Raw genomic sequence first — 17,157 nt, forward strand, 5'->3', positions numbered from 1 at the left:
TGGTCAGGGATGGGGGGAAAAATGAATATATTATCATAACATCACTTTTTTAAACTTAAATAGGATTGCACTTGTGTGATCTTAAAAAAACTATTACAGACTTTTTTAATGAGACTATTATATAAGGTCTATATTATCTTTGTAAACATTTCAACATTCCATTTTTATATAAACCATGATACGTATTTAACCAGTCTCCCACTTATGGACATCTAGGCTAATATTATCACAAAAAGTACTGCCAAGGGAGCATTCTTATATTTGTATGATTGTCAGGATTATTTCCTGAGGATAAATTCTTAGAAGTGAATCTCTGGGCTTAAAGCTGTGTATATTTTATCTTTTGGTACATTTTCACTTTTAGTACATACTGTCAGATTGCCTTCTAGAGGTCATACCAGTGTATGCTTGGCCAGCAGTCGGGGGGGCATACCTTTGCTATATTCTTTGCTAATTTGGTGATAAAGTGTATCCTTTGTTTTAATTTGCACTTCTTTGATTTTTAGTGGATATGAGACTTTATTAGCTATTCGTATTTTTTTATATTGCAAACTTTTTCAATGCCTATCTTTTCATCTATATCTTATTAATTCTTTGTTGATTTAAAAGCTCTTTAATGTTTTATTTGTAGATGTTGTGATACTTTTATATTTGCTTGTATTTATGTTATACACTTATCTATCATATATTGTTGTGATGTTTTCTAAATTTACTATGTTTATAGTATAGTGTCTTTTGCCTGTAGAAGTTTTAAATTTTTTATGATTATCTTTCGATTTCGTCTTTTATTGTTTTTGACCTTGGGATGTATGCTAACAAAGGCCTCAAACAAAGGGTATAAATATAAAAATAGCCTCTCAAATTTTTTTTAATATTATATATTTTCCTATTCTTGATTGTTAGAATTTATTTTAGTGTACGTAGGTGATTGATTTTTTTTCTGAATGGTTAGCCTGTAGACTTGACATCATTTTTGAGCAATCTATAACTTACCCTACTGCTTTCAATTAATACCATGAATAGCAAATACTAAATTCTATAAATACACAAGTTGGTTTCTGAACTCTCAGCCTGTCCTATTTACCAATCTATCTTCTTGGGCAAGTACAGAATCAACAGTTTAAAATGACAGAAACTGTATGGCTCACAAAACCAAAATATTTACTACCTAGTGCTTTATGTAAAAAGTTTGCCATCCCCTGATCTTTATTAAAACCATGAAGAACTCCCTTCTCTGACAATGCAAATCCTCAATATATTTACTTCTTTGCAGTTCCCTTGTGTGTAAGCTATTTCTTAAATGCATCAGCAAATCCCTTCAGCCTTGATGAAGGAACAGGGAGGATTTAAGTTTTGATTATCTGATAGGGCAAATCTCCCCCATTATTTTTTATCTTTTTCAAATAGTCTGCTTATATTTTATATAAATATTGTTAATTCCTCCAGAATAAACTTAAAATCAATGTTAGTTTCCCCCAAAACTTATGGGAGTTTTGAATGGAATTGTACTGCATTTGTACGATATTTCTTTCATTTCTAAAAGAGTTGGCACTCAAATCTCAGAACTGTGGGAATTACGAGCCATTTTAATGAATGCCCCTTTTTCCTCAGTAACCAGTAGCAGCCAAGAACTATTTTCCATTCAGTAAGTATTCCCAGATATTTACTAGGAATCTATAAGCTTGCTCTCTTCCCATAGAGCTAAGTTATAACTCACTATTTAGAATACAAATTCTATATAGGCTTTTCAAAAAGTGACATGCCATGCAAAGTGTATAAGACAAAGAATTCATATTTTTTTCTACATTCTTTCTTTTCAAAAAAAAGCAGTCACGTTGGAAACAATCCCAAATGTAGCTATGTAAATGGATTGTGTATTATATCTGTGGTATTTAATATTTTAACATGTTTGCTTGCAGGATGCCATGGCTTTTAATAAGTTTAATGTTCTCCACTGGCACATAGTTGATGACCAGTCTTTCCCATATCAGAGCATCACTTTTCCGGAGTTGAGCAATAAAGTGAGTAATTCATGTTATTGTAGTCTGTCTACAGCATTTTTGGTAGCTTCATTAGAAGTTTGCAGCTTAAATGTTTCTTCTTATGGATATAATTAAAGTGTAAAAGTTAGATATTTGTGTTTTTAAATGTTTTTTAATAGGCTCTGGCTTAGCACTTTAGAGCAATAAAACTCCTGTTTTTATAATTATGTTATAAATGTAAACAGTCTCTAGGGGCTATATAAATAAAATTTTAAAAACTTAATGAATGCAGGAGACCTGAAATATTCATGATTTATGTAAATTTAAGTAATTATCAGGTAGTCCAACTGTATATTCATTTTAAACAGAATTATTTTGACTTCTGTAAAGGCTGTTTTTCTCTCTGAAAAACTACATGAAGGAATTTTAGAAACAAGGGCTCCTTAGAAAATAATGGCAGCTGCAGAAGTGTTCAAATTGATTGAATTATAGACCAGTGGAGCTGGGAGTGAGCCTCAATATCATCTACTTTAATCCCCCTATAATACAAAGATAGTAGCTGACATCCGGAGAAATTATATGCCTCGTCCAAAGCTGCAGGTAGGCACGGGCAAAGCCAGGACTCAAAATTTCATCCTCTGGTCGCAATTCCAAAGCTTTCTCCAATGTTACGATGTAGTATAGGCTGAAATGCTAGCAGCACTCTTTTTGTTTGCTTTTGCTCTCCTTTTTATTATGGAAAATGTTAAACATGCACAGAAGTAGAATTTAATGAATTCCCATGTCCTTATCACCCAGCTTCAATAGTCAATAAATGGCCAATCTTATAGAACCATTACTTTGAAGCAAATCCCAGAAATTATTTGTAAAAAGTCTTGTTTAAAAAAAACATAAAACATTATCACAGCTAAAAAATTAACAAAAATACAGATAACCAATCATTACTCAAGTTTCCCGAAAGCGTTTTTTTTTTTTAATTTGCATTGAGATGCAAATAAAGTCAATATATTGTGGTCAGTTCATATGTCTTTTAATTCTTTTGATCTATAGGTGCCCACCCCTGCCCATCTCTTTTTTTTTCCTTATAATTTGTTATTTTGTTGAAGAAGTTATGTCATTTGTCCTGCAGTTTCTCAGTCTGGGTTTTGCTAATTGCATTTCTGTGGTGTCAATTAACATGTTCTTCTGTTCTGTGTATGTACTATAAATTGGTAATTAGAGCTAATCATGACTAGATACAAATTTGATTTGGGGGTGGGGCAAGACTACTTTTGGGAGTTGAGCATTTATATATTATATATATTTATATATTATATTTATACCTTGAGAAATGTGCTATAGTAACATCTTTAATGGACCTTATATCTTTAGTTACAACCAATACTGAGTTCTAATTTTTCAAGTGACCTATAAAGGTCTGAGGGTAACCTTAAAAAATATATGTATATAGTCACTTATCAGAGTGTCTCTGATAGAATTTTTAAAGTGGATAGTAATTAAAATGACTGAAAGACAATTGTTATGCTTTGTAATAATGTATGAATTTTGATTCTAAAACCAACAAGAGCTATGTAGTTCAGTTTTCAGAAGTTTCAACACTTTGGAGTCAAACGTTTTATTTCTCTTTTGTTGTATGGTTACATGAGGCTGAAACATGATGGTAAATGTTTCTGAAACAAGAGGGGCTGGCAGAGATAGATGGTTTTTTATCAGTAACTCTGGAATTAACCAAAAGTGTGCCAAGAGCTTATTGATAAGATACAGTAAACATATAATTTAAATGCGTCATCCAGCATCACATGGGACTATTTAATACATTGTGATAATGGAAAAAATCAGCTATGAGATATCAAAGTACAAACAGAACTGTTAACAGTTTTCAGGACCAAATCCATTTTGTATAATTTGATATTAATAAGTGTGGTGTTTACAGGGAAGCTATTCTTTTTCTCATGTTTATACACCAAACAATGTCCGTACGGTGATTGAATATGCCCGATTACGAGGGATTCGAGTCATACCAGAGTTTGATACCCCTGGACACACACAGTCTTGGGGAAAAGGTAAGTGTTTTATGAGTCACAGATAGTGACCATCTGAGGTCCTGCACCTCTTATTTTATGACTTGGTGTTTGCTTATTTTGTTCTTAATTGTGATTTACATAAAGGGCAGCACTGTTAACAGGTATAATTCAATAACTATTATGTGTCTAATGTGAGCAAGTCACTGTGTCTAGCACTGCCTGAAGTATAAAAACAAGGAATAAAGGAAAGCAAAAAATGATTACGACAAGTAGAACATAAGTGAATTCAAGAAACGGCTTCATGGATGATGTAATACTTAAAATCCTTTTGAGAGAACAAAGAATTATGTTCATATTTCTAATAGAGGAAATAACATGAGGAAAGTCTAAATAATAGCTGGAGTACAGTGCGGCAGAGTAGGAGGCTCCATACAGTGGTTAAGGGCTGGCTCTGGAGCCAGACTGCCTGGGTTTGAATCTTCTGCCATTTATAAATGGAGTGACCTTGGGCAAGTTACAGAACTCATCCTTAGTTTCCCCACTTCTAAAATGGGGATGTTAGCAGTAGCTATCATTTAATTTTTTTGGAGGATTAAGTAATGAATGTAAAGCACGTAGCACAGCACCTACCATTTATAATTGTTCAGTAAACATTAGGGAAGACACGGAGTGGGAAATAAGTCTGGAAAAGTACAATGTAGAGGGCCTTCAGTGAAGAATGTGGGCTTCATGAGGACACAAGGAAACCAATGAAAGCTAGAGCAGAAGAGTGACATGATAGAGCCCAATGTCAAGAAAACCTATGTGAAAATGACAGATGGAAAGGGGAAAGAGGTTGAAATTCTAGACCAGAATGGTAATAACAGAAATGGGAAATAATGTACAGAACAAAGACATTTTGGAAATATAAGCCATAGGACTTGGCAACTGATTGACTTTGGGAGGAAAGGAAAGAGTTATAGACTAAAGGATGGTGGTACACTTACCAGAATACAAAAGAAAAACAAGGAATCAAGAGAAGCTACAGAAGGAGCTTAGAGTACAGAGAATTTGGTTTTTGTTAGATTGCATTTGAAGTGCAGCTAAGATATCTAATTGTATTCAGCAAGGAATTTGAAATATGGGTTGAAGCTCAAGAAAAACGGTTAGGGTGAGTTGAATGTTTGGGAGTCATTAACAGTCAAGATAATATTTGAAGTGGATAAAATCTCAGGCTGATGGAAGGAGAAAGAGGTACAGGGGTAGGATTCAGGAAACAATCCTCCCTCATTTTATTTGGAAGAAATTCCCACAGTAACTCTTAGTAAACATGCTTATCTTTTTATGTATAATATCTTACAGCTTCAACAAAATAAAGTAGTGTCATTATGTGCAAAGCCATGATTTTGTGATTAAAATACTTTAGTAAGAAGCGAATTTCATGTTTCTTCCAGGTCAGAAAGACCTCCTGACTCCATGTTACTATACACATCAGTCTGGGACTTTTGGACCTATAAACCCTATTGTGAATACAACTTACAGCTTCCTGTCTAAATTTTTCAAAGAAATTAGCATGGTATTTCCTGATCAATTCATTCATTTAGGAGGAGATGAAGTGGACTTTACTTGTTGGTATGACAATTCTTTAAAACGCTTACTTTTTTTTTAACCATTGCATTTGAAGTAAGTTTAAAGGTCTCCAAGTAAAAAGGGAAGATTTGGGGTAATTTCTCTGCTTGCATGGTTTTAACTTGGCAACACAATTCCTAATGACGGATTTTTGTAGAATGTACATTTGGTGGTATGAGAAAGTAAAAGCTTTAGGAAGGAGAATCAAGATGCAGAAGAAAATAGAGATTAAAAAAAAAAGACTATAGTGAATGAGAACAGCTTTAGTGAAAGAGGGCCATAATTAAATGGAGGAGATTTTTCAAATAAAAATCCTCTTTGCAAATAGCCTTACATGGAGGGAGAGGCGGGAGGGAGGGAAAGTTATTTTTACAAGAAATCGGCTTCTGGAAAAAACTATTTGCAATGGTAAACTAAGATAACTCATAATTAAGTTTTTAGGCTTATTTTACTCTCTACAAACTTTAATAGTTCTAAATAGGCACAAATGATGTTAAGGATATAGGCTGCTTTAAATATATTGGGCATATCAAACTTGTAATAAAATTTTAATTTTTTTTTTTTAAGGCGATCCAATCCAGATATAAAGTATTTCATGAAGCAGAAAGGCTTTGGCAGTAATTTTACTAAACTAGAATCTTTCTATATTCGAAAGTAAGTTACTTGAAAGCCTACTTGTGTTTTTATTTCATTAATGTATTTTGTAAAAGTTTTAGCTATTACTAGTACTGTGTTAGTTTTTCATTTGCTCTCTATCCCTTGCCAAAGTGTAGATGTTGCATACTTTGTGTAACAGTGCAGATGAGAAATCAAAGGAAGCGATATCCACTGCTTTCTTCAAATCAGTAACATGGTGAATCTAAGCCTTTTGCAATAACTGTTGAAATATAGGACAGCAGTCACATGTTCTAGGGACTCAGCTCAAGGCCCTGGCTACCCTGCAAAGTCTTCATCATCATCCAGCCCCTGTAATTCATTCCCTTTGTCAACTCCAGGAGCATTTCTTTTACTTGCTACCTGCTTTGTCCAATATGGTAGCCATAGTCACATGTGGCTGTTTATATTTAAATTAATAGAAGAAAATTAAAAATTCAGTTCCTTGGTCACATTAGCCATATTTCAAGTGTTCAGTAGCTGGCTGAGGTTAGTGGCTCCCATATTAGAAAGGGCATATACAGAACATTTCTATCATTGCAGAAGTTCTACTGGACGGTGCTATTCTATACTAGTGATCAGTTAACTTTTTCTGTAAAGGGCTAGCTAGTAAACGTTTTAGGTTTTTGGGCCACATCTGGTTGTGTATTCCTATTTTTTAAGTAATGCTTTACAGATATACAAACAAGTCTCAGCTCATGAGCCATACAAAAACAGACTGCAGGCTACAGTTTGCCAACTCCTACAGTGGGCAAGCCCAGATTCCAGCCTTTTCTATTAAGCTTTTTATGTGAGACAGTCTAATTTTTTATCCTGCAGAGCACTTGGCATTGTCTAAATATCAGGAAATATTTGTAGACTGATTATCAGCAATTGTTTAATGTTATTTAGGTGACATTACAGGCTAGATTATAGTTTCTTTTATTCTAAGATACTTAAGAAATTACCAGATATTGCTGTTTGTCCACTCCCCTATGAGTTGCAACTATTGGGGGCATGCTTAGGTTATTCACTCAGTGAATGACTATTAAACCCCTCTGCTGTGACAGCTTCTGAGCCATGTCCTAGAAAGAAGGTTCAGCTATAATTCTGTGCTATATTGAAAGACAGCTCTCAACACTGCAGTCCTTGGTAGAAAATGTGTATGCTTTAAACATATTAAGCTTACGATCTAAAATAACTTATTTTTTTTCAATGGTAGGCTTTTGGATATTATTTCAGCCTCAAAGAAAGGATCCATAGTCTGGCAAGAGGTTTTTGATAATGCAGAGAAGGTGAGATGTGTAAAGACTGCATTTGATTTTGATAACTAACATGGATAGAAAGAACCCTAATGAAGTGTTCCCGATGTTATGGGGAAATTAATTCCTTTCGACTTAAACTTTTGTAGGCAATAGCTGTAGACTGAGGCCAGTGTTAATGGTATTTTTTTTTTCTTTTCTTCCATTTACTTATATTCTTTAGTGCCTCTTTCTCTTCCCTCCCCTCCTCTCTGCCATCTCATTATTAATCACAAACTGAATACTTTGAAGAAAGTCCCTTTTTTTCAGGAAAGGGCAGAACAAACAGATATAACTACCTTAATAGCAATCAAGACTTATTCTTAAGTAAAATTGTCAACGTACACTTTTTATTTTAAACGGCATCTAACACAGAATTCTTTATTTTGCTTTGGGGCAACTGAGAATTTGCAAGTCCAGTATTACCTTTCCAGAAGGGTTGGTGACATCCCTATAGTTTCGAAGTGAGTAAAAGAGTGTGGCAGAAATGAGACTAAAGCCTTGGTTCGTTACACTTATATTTGTCATAAATAGGTAAACGTTAAACATCCAACCTGCAGTTCAAAGAAACTTCTAAGTCTTATAAGGAATAGCATCCGGCACTAACTTTGAGAGGGAAGGGGAAAGAAGACATATAAGCTTTTTCAAGGATCTTAAAGTTCTTTTTCTAGTTATACGTCTTAGACTTTTAATTTCATCTGCTGTATTTGCTAGACCTAATATTATATATTGCAATTTTTAACTTTAATAGCTTCAACAAGGCACTGTAGTTCAAATATGGCAACAGGAAACATATGTTCAAAAACTACGCGTAATCACAGCAGCTGGATTCCCTGTAATCCTTTCTGCTCCTTGGTACTTAGACTTGATCAGTTATGGACAAGATTGGATAACCTACTATACCGTGGAACCTCTTGATTTTGGTGGTAAGTGAAGCAACCATCATTACCTTGATGTTCTTCCCTATCCTCCCACCAGGAAATCCTTACTTAGATATTACCTACTATTATCCTCCTTTTATGTTTGATCCTTGATTTTATTTGTGTTTACTTAAAAAGGCCTCAGTATCATTTTTGAACTTTGTGAAAGAAACCAAATCCTTACCTAAATAAAACAACTTCAAAAGTAGATTCCCTTAGATTTTCTCTCCATTTCTTGTTACTCTCTCTATCTTAAAGATGTCTGCATTTACCTTGCATCTCTTCTGAACTGCCTTCTCTAAGCAAGGCGATAATCTGGTTTAGTGGATTTCAGGCAGTGTAGTCATAGGGTTCCGAGGAAGAGGCATCTCTGGGGGAGGCAGGTAGTGAGCAGGGATGTCTGAGTGGTGGGGCTTCGGGCTCTCCGACATTCTTTGTTTAGAACAGTTCTACTCTGCCTAGTTTTATATACCACAGTTAAATATAAAATTTCTGTTTAATAAAAGTTTCAAAGCTATAGGTCTATTAGGAGTTGACATAACTATTTAGAAAGCATTTTCTGAGAAAGTCATAAGTACTGTAAAAAGTATTAGGTACTTCATCTCTTTTAATATCAAGAGATAAATATTAAAGGTAGGAGTGGTGGTCACTAGTGTTCCAACTTATATTCCCTGGCACATTATTCATAGACAGCCAGGGGAAAATAATGTTTCTGGTGTCCAAATCAGTTTGCATAAAACCAATATAAAATAGTATCTTAACACTGACCCACTACATTAGTTGACATGTGAACTACAGGTTCAGAGGTGGGAATAAAGTTTGCCACCTTTTTTTGTGCCATTACCAAGGTCCTGCTGACTATAAGAGAGAAATGCTGTCCCAGGATAAAGATAGAAGAAGTCATTATTGCTTCTGGATATAAGCCTTAAGCTGCACCTACTTATATATCAATTCAATGATTTTAATGTAGGTTCTCAGGAACAGCAACAACTTGTCATGGGTGGAGAAGCTTGTCTATGGGGAGAATATGTGGATGCAACTAACCTCACTCCAAGACTATGGTATGGAATTTAAGTGATAAAATTTGAATTAAGGTGCCTTAGTTTTCCTTCTCCATCCAAGTGGGAGAGCATTAGGAATTTCCCCAAGCATATGATTTAGATACTTAATTTAAGAAAACATTAAACTGCTTTGGAGGACATGTGGTTTAAATTTTAGGCCTCGGGCAAGTGCTGTTGGTGAGAGACTATGGAGTCAGAAAGAGATCAGAAATATAGATAATGCCTACGAAAGACTAAAAATTCACCGCTGCAGAATGGTCAGGTAAGAAATCTTTTTCAAGCTAGGATGCTATTAAGTCCAGGGTGATTTTTAAAGTTATTGTTATCTAACTTCTTGGGGTTTTGTTTTTTTTTTGCTATAAACAAATTTATGTCACGTAAGAAGTAGTGATTTAATTAGGAGAAATTAGGAACTATTTCTTGAAGGTAAGAGAATAATACCCAAATAAGATATATTTAGATTGACAACTTTTATAGATAAGTTAAATTTTGGTATAACTTAGACCTCTATCTTGAATCACTTTAACAATCTTTTTCAATAATTAATGCTGTTTAGTGATTCTAATTTAAGCTACTAAGTTGTTTAAGATGGAGATGAATTACAGCATTCTAAAACATCTCTTTTTCATACTTTATCTGTTCTACAGACGTAAAATAGCTGCAGAACCTCTTTTTACTGGATATTGTGACCATGAGAACAAAATGTTAAAATGAGCCAAAACTTGGAGGAGAAAAAAGCCCACTGCAATCCATCAACTTGGTTTTGAAATCATGCAAATTAAAATTTGGTACATTGTTTTTGAATAAACTATAGCTTTGTATTGGTTGAACTTCTGTCTTATACATTACATATGGAAGACTGGCAGCTTTCTTGTGAGAGAAGCTTAAAAAATACAAACTTGGTGATATCACTTAATATATTCCAAAGGGTGGAGTCTTTACTGACAGTAATAACGTCATCTCTACACATATAGTTCAGGTACATTAACTTTCAACATCAAAGCACATTTCTCATTATAGAAAGGGCAGCTCCAGTGCCACTGTCAGTTTAAAGTTACATCTTTTATCCAGTTCTTCGAATGTATTGCAACAGTATTTGTCCAATAAATAAAGCAATAAAAACTGTTCTTACTGAAAAAGTAGACAGGTACTCCTTTCTCTCCAAGGACCTGAAGCACTTAGGTCAAGCCACTTCTCCGGTTGAGCAGTGTGCTTTGGTCTTGAGGGTTCATGGCTTGATAATGAGATAGTTCCACAGCAAAAGTAGCTGAACCTGATGTTAGTGTTCGAAGCACAGTTGAATAACCCTAATCAAAATAACTGAAGTCAGTTAACAAATTGAAGCCTCAAGTTTCTCTTCCTGCTACTTATCTTTTGACTATTACCAGGAAAGGTGATTATGTAACTTAACCATATCATTTCTTCAAAGAGCTCATTTAGTCATTCTTCTCAGAAATATTGTGGAGGACAGAAAACAACAGTATGCATATGCTTCAGATATATTCCCTGGTCCCTGCATTTGGAAAGATGACTCTGCCGGCACTCAGGTGCTTATGCTAGAGCAGAAGAGACTGGTAGGGAGAATGACACTTGCCTGAAAACTAGCAATTGGACTAGTAGGATAAGTGCTTGGAAGAGAAAAAATGGTAGGCTGGTACTGCATTTTGGTACAGTACACCTCAACCTTTTTCAAGGACTGGAAACAACCCCCCAAGCTGCTGTAATCCCCTGGATTTCCCCCACAATTTAAATCCAAAGTCCTAACAGTTACTTTGGCTGAAATTTAACAGGCATCCTCTAAATCGAAGTCCTGATGGTTCTCTCAGGTGTTACCAATGGTCTATTTTTGCTCAGCATATATATTCCCTGTATTTAAAAAAGAATAAGACTTTTCAGTCACAAAGTACCTACCATAATTTCTGCTAAGGGAACAAATCCAATAACAACTCTGTTGTCCTGACGAGTCTGGATTTCCTGGATATTTCCTCTTCTTTGTGCCAGATCTGCCAGGACAGGGCTGAGGTAATCTCTAGTCACTGTAACCTCGAGATTCATCAGTGGCTCTAAAACTTGCTTATCCGCTTTCTTCAGAACCTAAAAAAGAATGTTAATTTCTCTTCCCTAACTTGGAAATCAAATTTCTGTTAAATTCATAAAAAATTAATACTGCCCATACTCTTAACGCTAGAGCTCTGACAAAAAATACAAAAGCCTACTTTAACTATACAGATAACATTTTATGAGAAGTCAAAAACTTCAATATTTACTTGTACATGCATGGCAATACATCATAGATCTCTTGTATGGGATGTTGCAAGCGGGTGCTTGGGAAGGCCAGATTACATAGATCCCCTGTGAATATGACAGTGATACAGTGAAAGGAAATAAGATTTTCAATCAAAAACTTATTCAAATGTCCTGTTTTCTTCCTGATGCCTATAGTTACAGTCCATGGAACATGTCAAGGCAATCAAGGAGGAAAATGAAGGGGAGAGCTTAAAAAAAAAAAAGAAATTTAACGGGTAGGTAATAGAAACGCATTCTCTATTTAAAATAGATTATCTGTTCAGAATTTTAGATTTCAAAGGCCAAGATCAAGCACATAAAGAACATGGAAAATGAAAAAAGCTAAAATAGCATAGAGCAAGTAGGAAGTGTAAGAAAACTGGAAGTAGCAATAATATAAAGAAAACACTGGGGCCACCAGTCAGACACCATCTTTAATAGTATCATTACATCAGACAAATTGGTAAGTGGGTTTTGCATGGAATGTGCAGACACCACAAGGTGAGTCTGATTTATGTCTCTAGCCTGCCAGAGTTCAAAAGTAACAAAACAACTTCCTATAAATTCTAAGCCTACTTCCTATAAATTCATGAGTTTGGCTCATGAATGTACCCTCAGTTTTACTTGGATTTGACTGATCGTCTTTCTTTCTGCTCCGACCCTTCTACTCTTCATTATCACTAAGGCCTTAGAGGGGGCGTTATCATCACCTACACTGTCAAATAATGGTTCTCAGTCTCTAACCTTTCTGTCCCCAATATATCACCTCCTCCTTTCTCTCCAGTCCCCTTACCCTCAGTCATGGCCAAATTAGTAAAACCAATAGTATATTCATTTAATCATAGAACAGCAGTCACCAATCTTTTTGGCACCAGGGACTGGTACTCCTATGAGAATCTATAATGCCGCATGATCTGAAGTGGAGCTGAGGCAGTGATGCTAGCACTGGGGAGCGGCTGCAAATACAGATGAAGCTTTGTTCACTCGCCCACTGCTCACCTCCTGCTATGTGGCCCAAGGGTCGGGGACCCCTATCACAGAAATTCCAAAATATACAGCACACATACATAGTAAAACACAATCTCTCAGTTCTTCATAGCTAATAAACCTTTAAAATCTATCGACTGAAATGACAACTGTAAAAAATGTGTCTAACAGTCCTAGAATGAAAATGTTACTAAAAATGACAGCCGACAGCAAACAACTATATTCTCTGCATTTTTGCAGTTCTTACCAAAAGCTTTGTGCCATTTCATATCTTTTAGAACAAAATGACAGAAAAGGTAAAAATTAAGAGGAAAAATGCTACAACCAAGGAAAGGACTGAATTCTGTGTATCTTAAATAGGATATACTATGCTCATGGATCTCTCTTTAGTCCTGTTTTCTCTTCAGTCTTTATCTTGGCAATACTGCCTAATTGCAGAGCCTCAAAGACATCTTCTACGTAGGTTCTTCAAAACCTTTAAACTCCACCCAGCCCACAGTCTCTGAGTGCTCCAGCCTTGTACTCCATTGGCCTGCTTTGGGATAGTGTCTGAAGATCTTACAGCAACCCAATGCCCCAAACTGAGTTCATCATTTCCTTTCCCAAACACTCTTATCTGCTTTCCTATTTCTGTTGATGGTATCACTAGTGTTCAGTTCACCTAGATGCATCTTTGACTTCATTTTCCCCACGTAAGTTATAAGATTTCCATTTCTATTCCACTCCCATGCCTATCGTCCCAGTTCAGACCCAGTCCATCCCCTATCCTAGACTAGCTCTTCCCTACTCTAATGATTACACTGCCCTCTTTGAAAACACTGTTCTCAAAACAAATCTAACTCCTGAATGTACTTTCTAAGGTTTCTCTACAGTCTGCCTTTATTTAATTTTTCCCACATTATTTTTCACTACGCCTCTGCCTTCATCTGATACCTATAGTTAAAAGAACTCTTTAATTCTTCCTGTCTAGAATGCTCCCCACCATGCCCCAATTCTTCAAATCATCAAAGCTCAAATATTAACTTCTTCTCAAGAATCCTGCCCAATTCCTTGCTTCTCAGTTTTTATGCTACTCAGTTTATTCTACCTAATATTTTGGCTATTTGGGAATATTTAATTCCCTTCAAAATCATAAGGTCCTTAAGGTTAAGAAAAATGTATCCATCCTGTATATCCATCTCAGTGCCTAGTCACTGTTAAGCACAACATGGAAGGCTCAAATATATGAAGCATCATTAACTTCTCATGAGCAAAAAAGAAGGCGCTTTCCTACTAGATGAAGCTTAACAAAGGCTGGAGTACTTCCATTAGGAGTATTTCACTTAAAGTAATGAATTAAAACTAAAGATTAAATGTAAGCCCCCCATAATGTTAATTCTTATTCTCTAGTATGATCTTAATAAAAAGGCTAACCAACCCAAGAATAGTTACAGATTTACTGTTATTTCAAATTAAGACCAACTTCAGGGGAAATTTTTTAAATTACTGGAAGATAAACGTTTTCAACAATTTAATCATGACAACAAACGATATTTTTAGCTACATGTTTAGGCAAACTAAATTTTATTTTTTGAAAGTATAGTTTTTTTAAATCAAAAAACTTTAAGAAGTATGAATCTGAACTCATAAGTAAGAGATAGATCAGCCTTCTTAAGTCAGGGGCTTAGGGTATTTAAGATAATTTTATAATTATGGATTCAAATAGGACTATAGAAAATCAGGTCTCACAGTGCAAAATATTAGAAGATGGTTATAAAAGCAAGTGTTTTAATGCAAAATCAGTCACCTACAAAACTAGAGCATTCTCACACTGAGAGAAATGCACAGAATCATCAGTCAGAACACTAAGGCCCTGGGGGTTAAACCAGCTCTGGTAGGTACTGGGACAAGACACTCAAGGACATACCCCAGGAAACCATGCCAAGAAGACCAGATTGCTTGATTCTCTGTGAAGTTAGATGCTTATCTTGAATCTGTTATTCAGCAATTCTTGACTAAAGTAATATTAGTTGAATAAACATGAATGCCAAAATTAGAACCAATAGTAGATCCTCGGGGTCCTTTAGATTATAGTATATCTTGGGCCAAGCTGACTCTAGAAATGTCCTCCATTCAAACCTACCAAGCTGGTTTCTAATGGCATGTCTGGGATGGGGAAAGTAGTTGCCACATAAGAAACCTTGCTTATTTGCCAAAATCAGAGGATTTTCATAGCTATCTATGTTAAACAGTAATTTCTTAGATCTTCTTTCAGATAAAACCCTGGTGATAAAGGAATCAAAGATTTTCCATGGTAAAAGTTCTTTTTGACCGTAAGACTCAGGAAGCAAAGATACAAGGTCAGGCACTACAAGCACAGCTGTCTGCAGATCAGTGATCACTACTCTCAGGAGAGTCACCTTAAAGCAAAAAGGATTAGGATACTTCTATACCTTTTGTACGCATCTTGAGACACAGGCAGAAATCATAGTTGAGGAGGTACCAGGATGAATTATCAGTGAATGTAAAGTAATTGCCACATCTTGAATTGGGGATCCAAGCAATGGTCCTAGCAAGGGAGAAAAATTGTATTAACACTCAATATACAGTGAGGAGTAACTGAGACTTGTAAAGAAATAGGGAGAGGATTTTTGGTTTCCAGTTCCACATGTAAGGAGCTTGGAAGTTATCACTCTGTCCTCATAAAAAGTAAAAAGCAGAACAGACTAAAAAAATCAGCTCTTCTTGGATCTGTAAGAGAGGGGAGGACACACGGAAAATTACTGCCCCCCAAGCTAGCGAGGTAAATATAGGGAGTCACAGCTTCCTGAAACAGTTACTAGCAGAAAACACCCCAGGAACAAGTACCATCGTAGGAAAACCTGAACTATAACTGGTAAGTTGTTAGAAGTTTAGTGTAGACAAGTCTGGGTACCCAGGGGTACCTAGTCATTGGGGAAAGGGGGTGGAGGAGCACAAGGGGCACAATTTTGTGGGATTTACCTCCAGGAGCTCAAGCAGTTTCTTCTCACAGTAAATATCAGAGAACTGTCTCCCTGTGCTTTCAGCAGGGGAAGGGGATAAGGAAACATTCTGAAATACAGCTGACCCTTGAACAACGCAGGGGGTTAAAGAAACAAAACAGATGAAAATCTGAGAATAACTTTCGACTCCCCCAAAACTGAGAGTTGGCCCTTTGTATCCATTGGTTTTGCATCGCAGATTCAATCAGCTTCAGATCGAAGACTGTACTTCAGAGCACTCTGTTTTTAACAAAGCCTGTCCTCAGGGGACAATAATTAACCAGGGCCTAACCCTATCATCACCAGAGCCTGCCTGACTTGGGGGCAGTACTCTATCCAGTCCACTCTAGCCATCCTGTCCTGCCTAAAGGGGAAGGGAGTGAGAAAACAGAAGCACTTGTGCAGTTCAGTCAAGAGGCACAGGCTCACTAGAAGGCTGAGACTTAATCCTAGGACTATTAACATAACACTTCTCTGCCCCTGACACCTCACCACCACATTACTAAGGGCCTGTTTATAGCAGTTCCTTTTACCCAGTACATCATGTCTGGCTTTCAAGAAAAAAATTACATGGCATATTAAAAGGCAAAAAGCACAAGTTGAATAGACAGAACAAGCATCAGAACCAGACATAGCAGAGATGCTGGAATGATCAGACTGAGAATGTAAAACAACTATATGCTAAAGGCTCTAACATAAAGTAGACAGTATGCAGGAATGGATGGGCAATGAAAACATAGGTAGAAGTCCTAAGAAAGAACTAAAAAGAAATGCTAGAAATCAAAAACACTGTAACAGAAATAAGAGTGCCTCTGATAGGCTTATAAATAGACTGGACATAGCTAAGGAAAGAGTCTCAGAGTTATTTATCAGTAGAAACCTCCAAAATTGAAAAGCAGAGTGAACAGAAGACTGGAAAAAAACAGAATATCCAAGGACTGTGGGACAATTTTAAAAGGTATAACATACACATAATGGGAAGAGATAGGGAGAAAACTCTACCAAAGTTAGAAAAAAAGACTAAAATAATCTATAATATTAGGAGTGAGTCAATGATTGAGTATGTGATACTCATGCTTACTCTTATCTGAGTACCTTACCTTGGAGGCATGCACTGTGAATTCCATTTTCAATGGCCTCTTGGGAGGCCTTCAAAATGTCTTCACTAACACCTTCAGCATACTCAATAACTGGCATAACAGAGGATGTTTCAATTGGCTTTGCTTCCAGTTCTACAGTCACGAGATGCCGTTTGTCTCCTAAAGTTCTATCTAAGGTATCTGTAAACAAATTGAATATGGTACTTCAGAGATTTGTTCTGGAAAGGTGGTAAAGTGCCACAACTTGCAAAAT

The 17,157-nt window shown here is 35.9% G+C and overlaps 2 protein-coding genes across 9 annotated transcripts in view; one reads left to right on the plus strand and one right to left on the minus strand.

Moving 5' to 3' along the window:
• The window catches only part of HEXB (hexosaminidase subunit beta), a 24,592-nt gene extending 14,233 nt beyond the window's left edge, over window positions 1-10,359 (plus strand). For both annotated transcript variants that reach the window (XM_006913142.2, XM_015590405.2), the window contains 9 exons: window positions 1,920-2,021; window positions 3,916-4,045; window positions 5,440-5,617; window positions 6,182-6,268; window positions 7,470-7,542; window positions 8,300-8,474; window positions 9,439-9,529; window positions 9,687-9,791; window positions 10,177-10,359. In XM_006913142.2, coding sequence (XP_006913204.1) covers window positions 1,920-2,021; window positions 3,916-4,045; window positions 5,440-5,617; window positions 6,182-6,268; window positions 7,470-7,542; window positions 8,300-8,474; window positions 9,439-9,529; window positions 9,687-9,791; window positions 10,177-10,243 — 1,008 coding nt within the window. In that variant the 3' untranslated portion in view covers window positions 10,244-10,359. The remainder of the gene's footprint in view (window positions 1-1,919; window positions 2,022-3,915; window positions 4,046-5,439; window positions 5,618-6,181; window positions 6,269-7,469; window positions 7,543-8,299; window positions 8,475-9,438; window positions 9,530-9,686; window positions 9,792-10,176) is intronic.
• The window catches only part of GFM2 (G elongation factor mitochondrial 2), a 69,369-nt gene that overhangs the window by 14,813 nt on the left and 37,399 nt on the right, over window positions 1-17,157 (minus strand). For 5 of the 7 annotated variants that reach the window (XM_015590402.2, XM_006913141.3, XM_025047837.1 and 2 more), the window contains 4 exons: window positions 16,905-17,084; window positions 15,235-15,350; window positions 11,441-11,623; window positions 10,433-10,836 (listed from right to left, as the gene is read on the minus strand). In XM_015590402.2, the coding sequence (XP_015445888.1) occupies window positions 10,708-10,836; window positions 11,441-11,623; window positions 15,235-15,350; window positions 16,905-17,084 (608 nt within the window). In that variant the 3' untranslated portion in view covers window positions 10,433-10,707. Of the gene's footprint in view, window positions 1-10,432; window positions 10,837-11,440; window positions 11,624-15,234; window positions 15,351-16,904; window positions 17,085-17,157 lie in introns of those variants that run through there. The other 2 variants (XM_025047836.1, XM_025047835.1) reach the window with 1 other exon arrangement.

This window comes from Pteropus alecto, unplaced genomic scaffold (assembly GCF_000325575.1).
Source record: "Pteropus alecto unplaced genomic scaffold, ASM32557v1 scaffold20, whole genome shotgun sequence".
NCBI classification, from domain to species: Eukaryota; Metazoa; Chordata; class Mammalia; order Chiroptera; family Pteropodidae; genus Pteropus; species Pteropus alecto.